At 42.8% G+C, this 13,795-nt stretch overlaps 1 protein-coding gene across 15 annotated transcripts in view; it reads left to right on the top strand.

The window, feature by feature from the left end:
• The window catches only part of KALRN (kalirin RhoGEF kinase), a 737,748-nt gene that overhangs the window by 254,832 nt on the left and 469,121 nt on the right, over positions 1–13,795 (top strand). For all 15 annotated transcript variants that reach the window (XM_039493997.1, XM_039493996.1, XM_039493992.1 and 12 more), the window contains one exon: positions 8,057–8,171. In XM_039493997.1, the coding sequence (XP_039349931.1) occupies positions 8,057–8,171 (115 nt within the window). The remainder of the gene's footprint in view (positions 1–8,056; positions 8,172–13,795) is intronic.

Raw genomic sequence — 13,795 nt, 5'->3', positions numbered from 1 at the left:
AGTGGTGTCACGGAGATAGCTGGGAGTGCTGGTGGCATAGGGTCTGAGTAGAGAGTCCACATATCCAGACAGTCCTTCAGTGAGAGTTCCAATGGGTTTGTGGATTTTGGGCAGTAGATAGAATTATGTTGATTTGTTCATATCTACACCAGCAACACCATCACAGGACCTAACCAGATCAGCCACACCATCACCGGTTCATTCACCTGCACGTCCACCAATGTAATATATGCCATCATATGCCAGCAATGCCCCTCTGCTATGTACATTGGCCAAACTGGACAGTCTCTAAGGAAAAGGATAAATGGACACAAATCAGATATTAGGAATGGCAATATACAAAAACCTGTAGGAGAACACTTCAACCTCCTGGCCACACAATAGCAGATCTTAAGGTGGCCATCAAAACTTCAGGACCAGACTTCAAAGAGAAACTGCTGAGCTCCAGTTCATCTGCAAATTTGACACCATCAGCTCAGGATTAAACAAAGACTGTGAATGGCTTGCCAATTACAGAACCAGTTTCTCCTCCCCAACTGCTAGAACAGGGCCTCATCCTCCCTGATTGAACTAACCTCGTTATCTCTAGCTTGCTTCTTGCTTGCATATATAAACCTGCCCCTGGAAATTTCCACCACTTGCATCCGAAGAAGTGGGTATTCACTTCTCATGCTGCAAAACGTCTGTTAGTCTATAAGGTGCCACAGGATTCTTTGTTGCTATTTCATTACATGAGGACCTTGAATTTGATGCAGAAGCACAGATGAGAGATTACCATAGGGGAGTACCATGGTCACAGCTGCAGGAGTGGAAGCTGATTTCAGCAGCAGCATTTTGTGTAGCCTGGGAGAAGGCCAGGTGAGTTACAGGGAAAGGCCAGAGAAGGAGGTTGCAGTTGCTGAAGCAGGTGATGACTAACTGATGAACAAAGGATTTTGCAGTAGGAATGCAGAGGACCAGATTGATATATGGTTATATGGTTAAATGTATGTTTGTCAGTTCATTTTGTGCGCACACACCTTCCTTTTTACACAGCACTAATAACCATGGAACATCTGTTTACCTCTGTAAATCAATACAAACCCTGTAAAAACGTATCTCAGAAAATAATTTGAAAATGTTAACCTTTTGTTTTAGTATTTAATAAATACAGTTAACAAACTTAATGACATGTTTGATTACTGCAGCTCATGCCTCTGGGCCCTGTGGGAGGCAGGAGGTGGGGCATATCAACAAGAGCAGTCAAGACTCTCTACTCACCATTGCATTTGTTACTTTAAACAAATCCTACATGGATCTAGGACAGGGGCCGGCAACCTTTCAGGAGTGGTGTGCCGAGTCTTCATTTATTCACTCTAACTTAAGGTTTCGTGTGCCGGTCATACATGTTAATGTTTTTAGAAGGTCTCTTTCTATAAGTCTATAATATATAACTAAACTATTGTTGTATGTAAAGTAAATACGTTTTTTAAAATGTTTAAGAAGCTTCGTTTAAAATTAAATTAAAATGCAGAGCCCCCTGGACCAGTGGCCAGGACCTGGGCAGTGTGAGTGCCACTGAAAATCAGTTCACGTGCCGCCTTCGGCACCCGTGCCATAGGTTGCCTACTCCTGATCTAGGAAAAGCCAGTGTTCACAGAAAACAGCATTCAAGTAAAAATTGACTTGGGACCAGATTGTTCCTGTGGTGGATAATTTCTGTGCAGGGGCAGAGTTTCTGTAATATTTTTAATTGAGGCCAAGAAAGATTTTTAGCCATCCATGGAACTAGTAATGAGTTCATCCCAGAGCACTGAACTGGTACTTAGGAGATCCAGTTTCTAGTCCTGGCTATTCCATGAGGGGTGACTTTTGGCAACCCACTTAAATTCCCTGGGCCTCACTTTCCCCAGAAGAATGGGGCTAATGATACTTAGCTTCCTTTGTGAAGTACTCTGAGATCCCTGGATATAAAGTGCTATAGAAGAGCTAATTATTATTACTAATAGTTCCCAATGATTCCCCAAGTTCTACAATGGAACAGAAATATATAGAGATTAGTTTTGAAAGAAATTCTAGAATAAAATTTGTTCATGCAAACTCTTTGTCAAATAATTGTAAATAACACATAAATTCATAAAAATCGTAACTTCTTTGTGGATAATAGGCAAACAGGAAAATGGTTACATTTGTGTGAGGCATTATTTTCAATGAATATTTCACCCTGTTACACAAATTGGGGTGATGTATTTCTTACCATCCATAAGAAACATTTGTTTCCTAAACAGTTCTTTTTGGCTCAGCTTTCTCGAGGTTTGCTACCTGCCTCCTAGCTCTTGCATGCTGCGGAAGTGAAAAGAACTGGTTCAGAGTCATTTCATATATCCTTCCATCATCTGAAAAAACTTCAACTAGGTCATTACAGAATCTTCGCTTCTCCAAAGAGAATTAGCTCATTTTCTCCAACCTGTCCCTGTGACTTCAGATTGTGTGATCTAGTATTATCTGCTCTGTTCCCTGGAGGACAATTAGAAGAACTGTTAAAAGAGGACTTTCAAACTGACTCAAGATAGGCCAGAAACATATTTGGCCCGTATTTCTGTTGCTATAGCTGAAGATCCTTATGTTACTGTGTTGGCTTTCTTACACGCAGGCCAGCTTTCCTTCCTGCCTGATACTTCAGTGATGGCGTAATGGTTTTGGTATTGTTATGGTGTGTGAAATAATCACAAGGAAGAATGAATATGCTCAAATCTAGAGTTTTTGATTTTTTTAATATGAAAACTGAACTGGACCTATATCACTCTACAATTCAGCCTGGGAAATATTAATGATGGCACATCCCTATGTTCATGCTGAATTGTGCACAGCCACCTCATCCCCGGAGGAGGCAGAATTCCGCCTAAAGCTTCCTATTCATTCCTGGGAAGCATGCCCATTGCTACACCCTTTCAGCGGCTGCAGCAAAGTCCTTTCTGCATGGCCAGACTGCTTAGGACAGGACTTGTTGTCCCCTTGTTGCTTAGGGGTTCAAGAGAAAGGAGGCTTTTTTGCTTTCTTCTCCCCTTATATGCCCTTGGAAAGCCAGACACATTCTTCTTTGAGTGATAGCACATGTGCATTCCACACTTGGTGTCAGTATACTCAGTGCGTGGCCCTGGCAGTTTGAGCTCCCCCTGCGGCTGTGCACCACTGCATGCAGGTATAAAGAGCAGAGCTACCTCTAGCCCAGCTCATTTCCTTTGTACTGCCTGTGATGGTTGTTGGAACGCTGTTCAATGCCAGAACAGAACAGTTCTCTCTCACCTTGGTAAATGGTATGTGTGTGTGTGGTTAGTCTAGTCTTCAGGTTAGGATAATTAGTAAATTTTAGTTGTGTTTTAAAAAATGTTTTTCGGATTTGTTGTTTTCCCATTTGGGGGAGTTTTCTATTCACAGTGCCAAGGTATGCTCCGGCCACGGGGCTTTGGGGGAAGCACACATAAAGGACCAGTGCCAGATTTGCAGGGAGGCCAGGTCTAGGATGAAGAAGGCTGAAATTTCTGCTAATGGAGGCAGTGCTCCGGCCACCGTTGGAGCCATCACGGTCGGAATTGGTGCTGAGTGCTGCAACATCAGTGTGAAGCATGCCTCTAGCTTTTTTTAGTGGAATCCTAGCACCATTCTCCTTCACCTGTACCGAGGAAGAAATACAAAACTTCCATAGAGGCCCAAGCCAGGGGAAGGTCTCCACCCTGTAAATCTGATAAGAGGAGCTGGATCAGCCCCACCATGGTCAGAGGAAGGAGAATCTTTATTGTTGGACTCTGAGGTGGGATCTTACATCTCATAACCCCAAAGCAGGACCTGCCAGTTTCCTCGAAGATCCTCTCTTCTGACCTATGGGACCTGCCATGTTAATGTGGCCAGGACAGTGGGGCCCTGCCCTGTACCATTGGCCATTTTGGAACCCTTGAGGGTTTCCTCCAGCTTCCAGATCTTCCACACACTGTGCATATTCAGTGCCCTAGTCTAGAAGGGCAGAGTCTGTGTACCAAGCGGCTCTGTGCCCAGAGTCCAGTACCTCCAGGGAAGGTGCCCTGGGGCACTGCTCTATTCCAGAGCAGGGACAAACAGAGAAACATTACAAATGGCACTGAGAGAAGCTCCTGTTGGATTGTACCCCGAAAGGGGTTTGCTTTGCTTTTATCTCACAGACAGACTGTGTATGACTTGGGCAGAGGGCTGAATAAGTGAAAACCCACCACAAACAGAGAGAGCGAGAGAGAGCAGGCACACGCATTCAGCCAGGGGGCACTTGTGAGAGGTGAGTGCAACCCCGTTACAAGGTTCCTTCAGGCTACCTTTGCCAACTAATGAGGCAATACTAGAGCCTATAAAGGCTTCATGGCAGATTCCATCCTCTTTTTCCTCCCACTTCTAAAGGGGCAGAAATAAAGTACTATGTACCCTTACAAGGTCTTAAGTACCTTTATACTCCCTCTCACCTCTGGGCTCATTAGTCATCACAGCAGCTACCGAGAGCAAAAGTGGCACCAGGCTGCCACCCCCAAGTCACAAGATGATAAAAGGCTAGACTTATTTGGCAGAAAGATTTATATGACAGGGCTTTTGCAGCTGCATATCGCTAACCAACAGGCTTTGTTGGGGTGACATGATTTTAATTTGTGAGGCTCCATGGAAAAGTTCAGAGAGCTGCTTCTAGAAAATGCTAGGCAGGAATTCTCTTCCCTGGTCTATGAGGGCAGACTAGTCATGAAAACAGCCCTGCCAGTTGGATGCAGCAGACTTGGCAGCTAGAACCATGGCTTCTGCAGTTGCCACGTGTAGATCATCCTGTTTGCAGTCTTCTGATCTTCCCTATGAAGTCCAGAATAGTATCCAAAACTTGCTGTTCAAGGGTTCTTTTCTCTTCTTGGACCAGATGGACAGGAAGCTCCATGAACTTAAGGATGCTAAAGCCACCTTAAAGGCCTGCCCCAGTCAAGAAGCACTGTAGGGCCCAGCAGTTGCACCAATATGCTGCTGCTCCTCCTCACAGGACCTGTCAAAAAAGAGGCTCAGGGGTTATAGGCATAGGCTCACCCTCCTGCTGCTTTGGCTCCTGCTCTGGGCCCTTCAAGACACCTGGGAAGTGCAAAGCAGTCACTTTGATGGGCTGATTGAGGTCTGCTTACCCGCCTCCATCTCTCCACACCCAAACTCCGTCACCTCCTCAAACTGTCTATCCCACTTCCACAGTGCTTGGTCCTGAATTTCTTCCGACCGGTGGGTCTTGAGCATTGTGGAAATGGAATAAACTTTCCAGTTTACTTTTACCCTTCCCTCCCCCACACTCTGTCTGTCCCTCTTCAGGTACCACTCTTACGAGGAACTCCTTATCCATGCAATACAATCACTTCTTTGTTTGGGAGCCATAGAGCAATGGTTCTCAACCAGGGGTACATGAACTCATCTAGATATTTGCCTAGTTTTACAACAGGCTACATGAAATGCACTAGTCAAGTCAATACAATCTAAAATTTCATACAGGCAGTAACTTGTTTATACTCTTCTATACTGAAATGTAAGTACAATATTTATATTCCAAACATCTTATTTTATAATTATATGGTAAAAATGAGAAAGTAAGCAATTTTTCAGTAATAGTGTGCTGCTACATTTTTGTATTTTTGTCTGATTTTGTAAGCAAGTAGTTCTTAAGTGAGGTGAAACTTGGGGTATGCAAGACAGATCAAACTCCTGAAATGGATACAGTATTCTGGAAAGGTTGAGTGTCACTGCCATACAGGAGCTTCCATGCAGTCTCGGAGGGAAGAGGTTTTAGTCCTGATATTTCCAAATACCAAAAGCAAAAGAGGGTCTCAGTCCAATTTTAGACCTTTGTCAACTCAACACATTCATATGGTCACCTTAGCTTCTATTATCCCTTCCCTGGGCCCTAGGGACTGGTATGCCACCCCCGACTAAAAATATGTCTACTTCCATGTGGAAATCAATCAAGTTCACAGGAAGTACCTTAGATTTCTGGTAAATCAAAATCCTTACCAATTCACTATATTGTCTGTTGTCCTGTCAGCAGCTCCCAGGGTCTTATAAAAGTCATGGCCATAGAGCTGCTTTCCTCTGAAGCTCAGAAGTTCAGGTTTACTACTGTCTGGATGACTGGCTGGTCAGGGGCTTGTCCAGACTGCAACTACAGAACAGCATTGCCCTGATCTAGTCAACATTCACTGATCTGTGACTGCTAATCAACAGAGAAAAATCTCTCCTTTCCCCAGTCTGGAGGGTAGAGTTTACAGGGACTATATTGGATTTATCTCAAGTGAGGCCCTTTCTTCTGAACTCCAGGTTCCAGGCAATCCAATCCAATTGTTATAGATTTGAAGGCTCACTTGGTCACAACAGCACAAAACTGTTTGAGGCTTCCAGTTCACATGTGTCACCTGAGTGGTGTTTGAGGCTTCTGGGTCGCATGGGTAACCTATGTGGTTCAATACGCCCAACTGCACCTCAGAATTCTGCAGGGCTGGCTGGCATCAGTCTCCTTGTCCAATCTCCATCAGTTAGACTCAATGGATAGAACTGCAGAGCCATGTGAAACGTGCCTGATTGGCTTTGCACAGTTGTGGTAAGCCTACAACTGCCCCTTCAAATCCCAGCAGTTCACAGGGACTTAGGCTCATTATATATGTCTGAGATTCATGCAAACCTGAAAGCTCTACATGAACCTTGTCTCATCTTCCCATATCCAGCTCTTCCCTCATACTATCCCTCTTCCCACAACAGAATCCCCTAAAAATCTCTCTCTCTCCTGCTCAGAGGACCTATGGGCATTCCTCCTCAACCCCGTCTCCTCCTGTTGAAACATTGTGTATGTGACCCTTGAAGAACAAGCAACAAATGGATAGAATGAACCTGTTGTGGTTTTCATTGAAGTCCCCATTCACTTCAATGGAAGCAGGGCCCAATGTTTACAGTATTATGGCCTGATACTGCAAGGTTTGGAATGCTTTCAATTCCTATGAAAGCTGAAGGGGCCCTTAGAGAACAAGACTGTATTTATTTCAGCCCTGCTAGTGCACTGTCCTTGACTATCTCTTCCTTTCGCTCAGCCAGATGATCTAGTTCACAGAAATGTGTGAGTTCCCTTCTCAGAAGTCATTTTTCTAATAAAGGGACACTATTTCCTTTGGGAGAGATCAAAATTTAACTGATTTATTTTATCTGCAAGGTCCCTTCAACTCTTTATTATATTTTAAACTGAAACTTTGCTCTATTTTCCCCCTCAACAACATTAAAAACAAATGCAACAGTTCACAATTTCCCGAGAAAAACTCTACAATAGCAAATGAAGAAGGAGAGCAAAATGTTGGGTAAGGAAACAAGTTTCAGTTTCACACTTTCCAGACTTTATTAACAGAAGAGAATAAAAGATGTTCCAACAGTTTGTATTCATCTCTAATGCATATGATTCTGTGATTCAGGCTAGAGTCATTCAGTAGCATTTTAATGACAATATATTTTAAGAATTTCTGTGAGATATTTGGTACCAGACATTGGCAGCTCTCCTGGATTTTTTTTCAAGTGGCAATGGAACTACATAAAAAAACCTCAAAATTCTCATGCCAATTGTTAAATGTGTTCTACAAATGAGAAGCCCTAGGAGCCAAACACCAGATTTTAATTAAACTTTTACTTAGGGACCAAAGAAGCAATGCTGATTGGGTAACACTGAAAAAGATTTCAGCTCTTCGCGTTTTGTCACATTTAAAACTTTCACTGATGATAGGATTTTGTTAGCATTGGCTGGTTGTATAAACTGTTAATTTAGTCCCATCAAAGCTTCTAATATAAGGTAAAAAGAAACATCAGTAACAAGTTTTCTTGCATTTTTTTCCTTTCCTTTGCGCTCCAGCGAATGTGAGAATGCCTTGCTCAATTAAGTGAGTCTGAAATCTACAAGTGAATAAGGGGTCTTGAACATACAGTAATTTATGTTTATCAATTCAGTGCACATACTTTTTTTGACATGTGCTTCCTGCCTGATTTTCTAACAATCCTTTATTTTCTGCAGGTGGCCGTGATAAACGAGGTGGTCCCATCCTGACCTTTCCAGCACGCAGCAATCATGATAGAATAAGGCAGGAAGACCTTCGGAAACTTGTGACTTATTTGGCCAGTGTGCCAAGGTAAAGCTCAAAAGAAAACACTTCAAAGCTGGGGGGTGGATGAGTGGGTGGGGGAATTAGTTCTTGGCAGTTGCTGATTTCCAAGTATTAACCTTTTAGTGCTTAGAACACACATTTTCCCGTTCCAATTGCTTTCATCCAGTGAGATGTGATGCAAGAGAATGAGAGGTTAGAGATGGTGCTAGTAAAGCTGGGCCTTTGGCATCTTGTTTGCACTGAACTGACGACAACAATTCCTGTTTCCGTCATTTCTTTTAGGTTGTTCTAGATGATTTCTCTTTAGCAGGCTTGAGGGAGCCATTGTCTGGCATTGCTTTTTAATACCTTCACTGCCAGCTTCAGGAAAGCTGGTGCAGGAAGGTATAATTCCCTGTACAGGAAGGAAGGGATTCACTCAGTGCAGGGTAGGCATTATTTCTGTGACAGTACATCCTTGAGGTTTCTGCTGGGCAGTTTGCACTCCCAAGCGCTGCCTAATTTCCACCAGCAGGTTCTGCTGATGGAAAGTACTGAACCTGCTGTCAAGTCTCAAATATTGACTATGCCCTCTCTTTGGCCAGTTCCCCCAATTTTTCAGGGTGTTCTAACTCCTTATATCCCCTCCACCCAAAATAGGGGAGCTTGCAGCTGTTTAGTGTCTCTGCAACCTTGTTCCTCGGTGAAGTTTCCAGTATAGGCAGGCAGAAACCCTGCACTGAATCTAATCTTGTTTTGGTGTCTTCGCAGGTTAGAAACCCAGATCTGTATATCTGGAGGATTTAGTTTACTTTCTCAGGATGCTGATTAAAATAAGAGCCCAAACTTCCCCCATCCCCAAAGATTCAGGTACCTCTGAAGGTGGAAGCACATCTACTGGGAGTGATAACACTCTTGCCTCCCCCTGTAATTCAGAAATTAATACAGTCCCTCCACAAAAGGCCTGATTCCCAGTCCTTTCTCAAACCCTGGCTTCTCCTAGCATAGACACTCTGCTTCACTATCCTTTTTCCAAAGTAAAAAGTCCGGTGTGAGTTATCTGGCCCTCCTTCTAGGAGAGACCACCAAAGTCTCTCTCTCATCTGGGAGAAAGAAGCCACTTCTCTCCCACTGTGATTTGTCCCAACTCCAAGCTACCACTGACTGTCAGGGAACTACATTTACCAGTAATCCTTCAACACTGAGGAGAGGGTCATGTTCCAGCCCATCTTGCTCTTGGAGCTCTTGGCTCGGACTATAAACAGAGTTAGCGTTTTTCTCACACACCCCAAATTGCCACCCCTAGTGCATTTCAGTGACTATCACCTGTCCCACAGATTGTCTACAGAGAAACATTTTGCAACAGGTAACTGCTGGCCTATGATGCTTCCCTTAGCAACCTTATACGAGATGGCACCACCCATTTATAGGACTTACTCCTGACAAGTGCTAAAGCCATACCCACATCCCTCAGAAGGGGTGCAAAGCTATATGCCACCTCCTGCTCTCTTCACTCTCTTCATCAGGCCTCCTCTAAAGTATGCCAGCTGGTAACAGTCTCTTAGAGCCATGACATCAGCCAGGGATTACTGAGGGGCAGGATGCCCTTGCCACTCACCTCCCCCTGGAATGCCTTGACAAACCCATGGCTAGAGGGGGTTGGCCTAGAGCCATCATAGTCACTCTGTGCTAGCCAGGAATGCCAGCTTTCCCAAAGCCAAGTTCTTGCTCACAGAATATAGTTTATATTACTACAAAAATAATGCTAGGAGGGAAGAGGTGTCATTTCCATGACAATCAAGAGATAAGGGTATTTGAATAATACACAGAGATATACACATTATCCCAATCAGTGCCCGAAGTTATGAGACTACATTCCAAGCTCCAAATACCTAAGTGTTCGGGGATCTTTCTGAGATGACCACAGTCAGGTGCAGATAGTTACAGAGGCAGAGATGCCTCTGTATGCCACATACACTGCAGCATGTGATTTTAATTTCCTGCCTGGTGACAAAATTTCATATGGCATCTGGCAGGGCTTCTTTTGTTGTGTGATGTGTTGGTTTTTTTTCTTTCTTTTTAACTCGTCAAGCCTTTTATTTACACACTGCTTGATCTCTCTCCAGCAGGCTCAATTTGTGACCATATTGTATAGAAGATTATGGATATGCTAGGGGTTGAGAGGGCAGTAGGTCAACCAGTGCGAATAAATGTCAGATTGCTTTGCAGTTGCCCTCCAGATATAGTAGTAATAAAACTGCTCTCTTAGATGTTATCATTTCTTACATGAGTCATGGCTATGAAGATATGGCATTGCCTTCTTTCCTCGAGATCAGTGTTGCCAACAATTGCACAGTTAAAATGGCCTTTTAGCATGCTTAGTCTTTATCTGTAGCTTTCCCTTGTAGTTGTAGCAGAAGCACCCAAGATATGTGCCCTGGGTTTGCCCTCTTATACAAGTAAATCAATAGAGAAGTATCTGTATGCTTGTTTAGGTTGCCTCTCTCTTGGTTGTTTCAGCAATGTGCACTCTTTGAGGTTTGGTATTGCCTAGCTTGTTAACTAGGAATGAAGAAACCGAAAAAGCTCCAGCTAGCACAAAATACAGCAGTCTGGCTGCTTAGCAACATGAATCATTGTGAACACACTGCCTAGCCCAGCTCTCCTCTGTGCTGGCACCCTATTGAATAGAGTCCAATTCAAGGTCTCTGTCCTAAACTTCAGAGCCCTCCCTGGGGTTGGCCATAGTTAGTTATAGAAGAGAGAGCCTCTGCATATGCAATATGACCTCTCAGAAGGCTTCTGAGAGGAGGACAAAAGTTTTATAGGAGCTGGACCTAAATTATGAAACTCACTCCTTCAAGAGTTAGGAATGACCACAAGCTTCATCACATTCAAAGCTAAATGCAAATCTCATCCCTTCCTTTTGTCTTCCCCCAATGAGGTATATAAATAGACATACACATATTCCACCCCCCTCTTCCTGTAGATTGTGAAGGGGGCGGGGAAAATGGGAGCGATCATTATTGTTTGTTTGTTTTTAAATACTCGGCAGGTGCTTACGTACTGCGGCGATGGAGACTATGAAAGCACCTAGATGGACAGGACAGCATAATCTATTCTAGTTTTAAATTGTATTACAGTCTACTTCTTTCCTAATCTTTTATTAACAATCATTTTCGCTAGGGTTAGCCAGGAACCACTCAAAGGTATTTATTTTTTGATGATTGTGTCAAAATTACAGTTTGATTCCATATCATCAGCTCCCAGTGCATAGTCATTCATAGTGTATTTAACTTAACCATGCTATAATTAACCAATGTGTCAATGACCTACCAAATTACATGAGTGTGGATTCTGGATACCATGTCAGGAGAAGGAATTCTAATATTGCTGTTGCTGAGGAGGTGGGGGGGGGTGTCAGCCTTGGTGGAAGAACTAGAAAATCCTCCTCAGCAAAAGGGACTATAATTAATCATACTGACATCAGTATAACAATCCTCTCTCTATTTCCACTTCCTACAGCTCTAGAGAGAGAGATTACCATCCACATTGATGCTCTCTCTCACTTAACCCTGGTTTTATATCTTAATGAAGAGGGCTGTGATGGTATGTTACCGTGAGCTGTGTTCAGGGATAAGATTGGTGATGACATATAAGCTAGGGTGAAGTACGTTCTCTGCCCTAAGACAGCATTCCAAGTTTCTGATTCAGGTTTCTTTTGTTCCATTTGTTTTAACAGAATGACAACTCATTAGACGTTTAACTGACAGCAGTATCTCTTGGAGATATAGCAGAATAGGAAATACTATTAAACAGCTAAGGCCCGGTCCTGTCCCCCTAACTCACAGAGCACAGTGTGGCTTCAGTCGTGAGCCAAACCGTGTATTATATTGAGGAAATTTCAGACAGCATTGTCATTGTCATCTTCACTTATATTCCTGGTCCATCTCAGCCTGGCAACGGCTTATCCTCATAGCTCGGGAGCCAAAGTTTGCCAACCCCCGAATTATAATGTCGGCTTATGAACGGGTCATAAATTTTCCATTTTTACTTATCCATCTTGGGGGGGGTCGGCTTATAAACGAACCGGCTTATGATCGGGTATATATGGTACCTTTATTTTTAGTGAGTATCTGCCCATTCTTAATCTGCTCCTATTAGTGATAGCCTTTTCTGCTTATTTTGCAGGTGTACATGTGTTTTCTTGATATGTGGAGCCAGATCTCCACTGCTGGAAATCAATATAGCTCCCATGAACTCAATGGAGCTACTTTAATTAATTTACACAAGCTGAGGATTGGGTCACGATGTCTAAAACTTGAGAAGCATGATCTTATCTCTGATGACAAGGGATTTAGGATCAGAGAAGTTCAGCTATGCTGTTTTCCTATACTCCTTATATGGAGCATTATTCTGATCTCACTTATGTAGATTTTAATCTGGTGGAGTTTGATTTCAGTAGTGGTAGTCCTGATTTACACGTGTATACATGAAATCATCAGCAGGCCAATCTTTGCTATTGCAAACCCTTTAGAATTGAGAATTAAGTCTTGTGTAGGCTGTAGGAGGATCAAAAGGGGACAGTATATTATTAGCTTGAGCTTTCTGACTGCTCGCAGATCTCAGTATCTTGGTCTGATATGATGAAGGAAATAGTCTCTCAGCTATAGCTGGTCTTCCTGCTGAACACATTAACCTGTCTTGGAGCCAAAATCCGCAAACTTCTTTGGTCTCTGCAGCAGGGGAAACCTAAAACACCTGGGAGACCAGTATTCTAAAGAAGTCTATTTTTATTTGTCCTCTTTAAAAACCTGCTCAAATATTTCCCTATTCTGGGGGAAATCCAGGACTCATATCAGCAGAACAATGTTTTCAAGGGACAGGTCTATATGTTTGAAGCACTCGTTGGAGATGCCTTTCTGAGCCATTTTACAGCCACTAGAATCAGTGCAACGATTTAACTGCCTTTTAAGATTTATTTCAAGGTTTGGGGATTTTTTTAATAATTAAAAGTATGATATACACAGCCTGGCAAAATGTAGCAATGTGTACCACAACTCTGGATTAATTTCAAGCTGTTCATTGATGACCTATGGTACTGTGTATATTAGGTTTTCTGGCCAGGACTAGTGTGAAACTCATTTTGTTGATTGATAGGGATTAAATGCTGCAGCTCTATTTTGTTACATAATCCTAACACAAAAGAAGTTGTAGAGTTGTTTTTGGAGGCTACAAAAATACCCACATATTTTAAAAATAACACAGGGCATTTCGTGCTAATTTTAGTACCTAAATATCTGGTGCCGTATGTCAGATAATTATTTTGCAGTACACTTGCATAAAAAGAGCACATTAATAAATGAAGTGAAACTAATGAAGCTAATGGAGCTTTGGTATTTTCTTTAAATGTAGTTTAATATATTTTTTAATTGTGTATGTATTTCATATGCAGAAGGCTCATTGGGGGTGGATAATTGAGGGGACTGGTAATGGTTTAAAGAGTCTCTTATTCCTCCTGGTAGCCCCTTCAGACCCAGCCTAGATTGGCACAGTTATTGGGATTTATTACTATCTAATGCCCATTTGGTGGTCTCTGTGAAATTAGTTGTTGGGCTCATTTCAGTTCCTAGGGTTCACGTACTTGGACACTGACCACATCATTTTGT

Source organism: Mauremys reevesii, linkage group 11 (assembly GCF_016161935.1).
Source record: "Mauremys reevesii isolate NIE-2019 linkage group 11, ASM1616193v1, whole genome shotgun sequence".
Classification (NCBI taxonomy): Eukaryota; Metazoa; Chordata; order Testudines; family Geoemydidae; genus Mauremys; species Mauremys reevesii.
The sequence above is the reverse complement of the archived record's forward strand: the minus strand, read 5'-3'. Positions and strand labels throughout refer to the sequence as shown.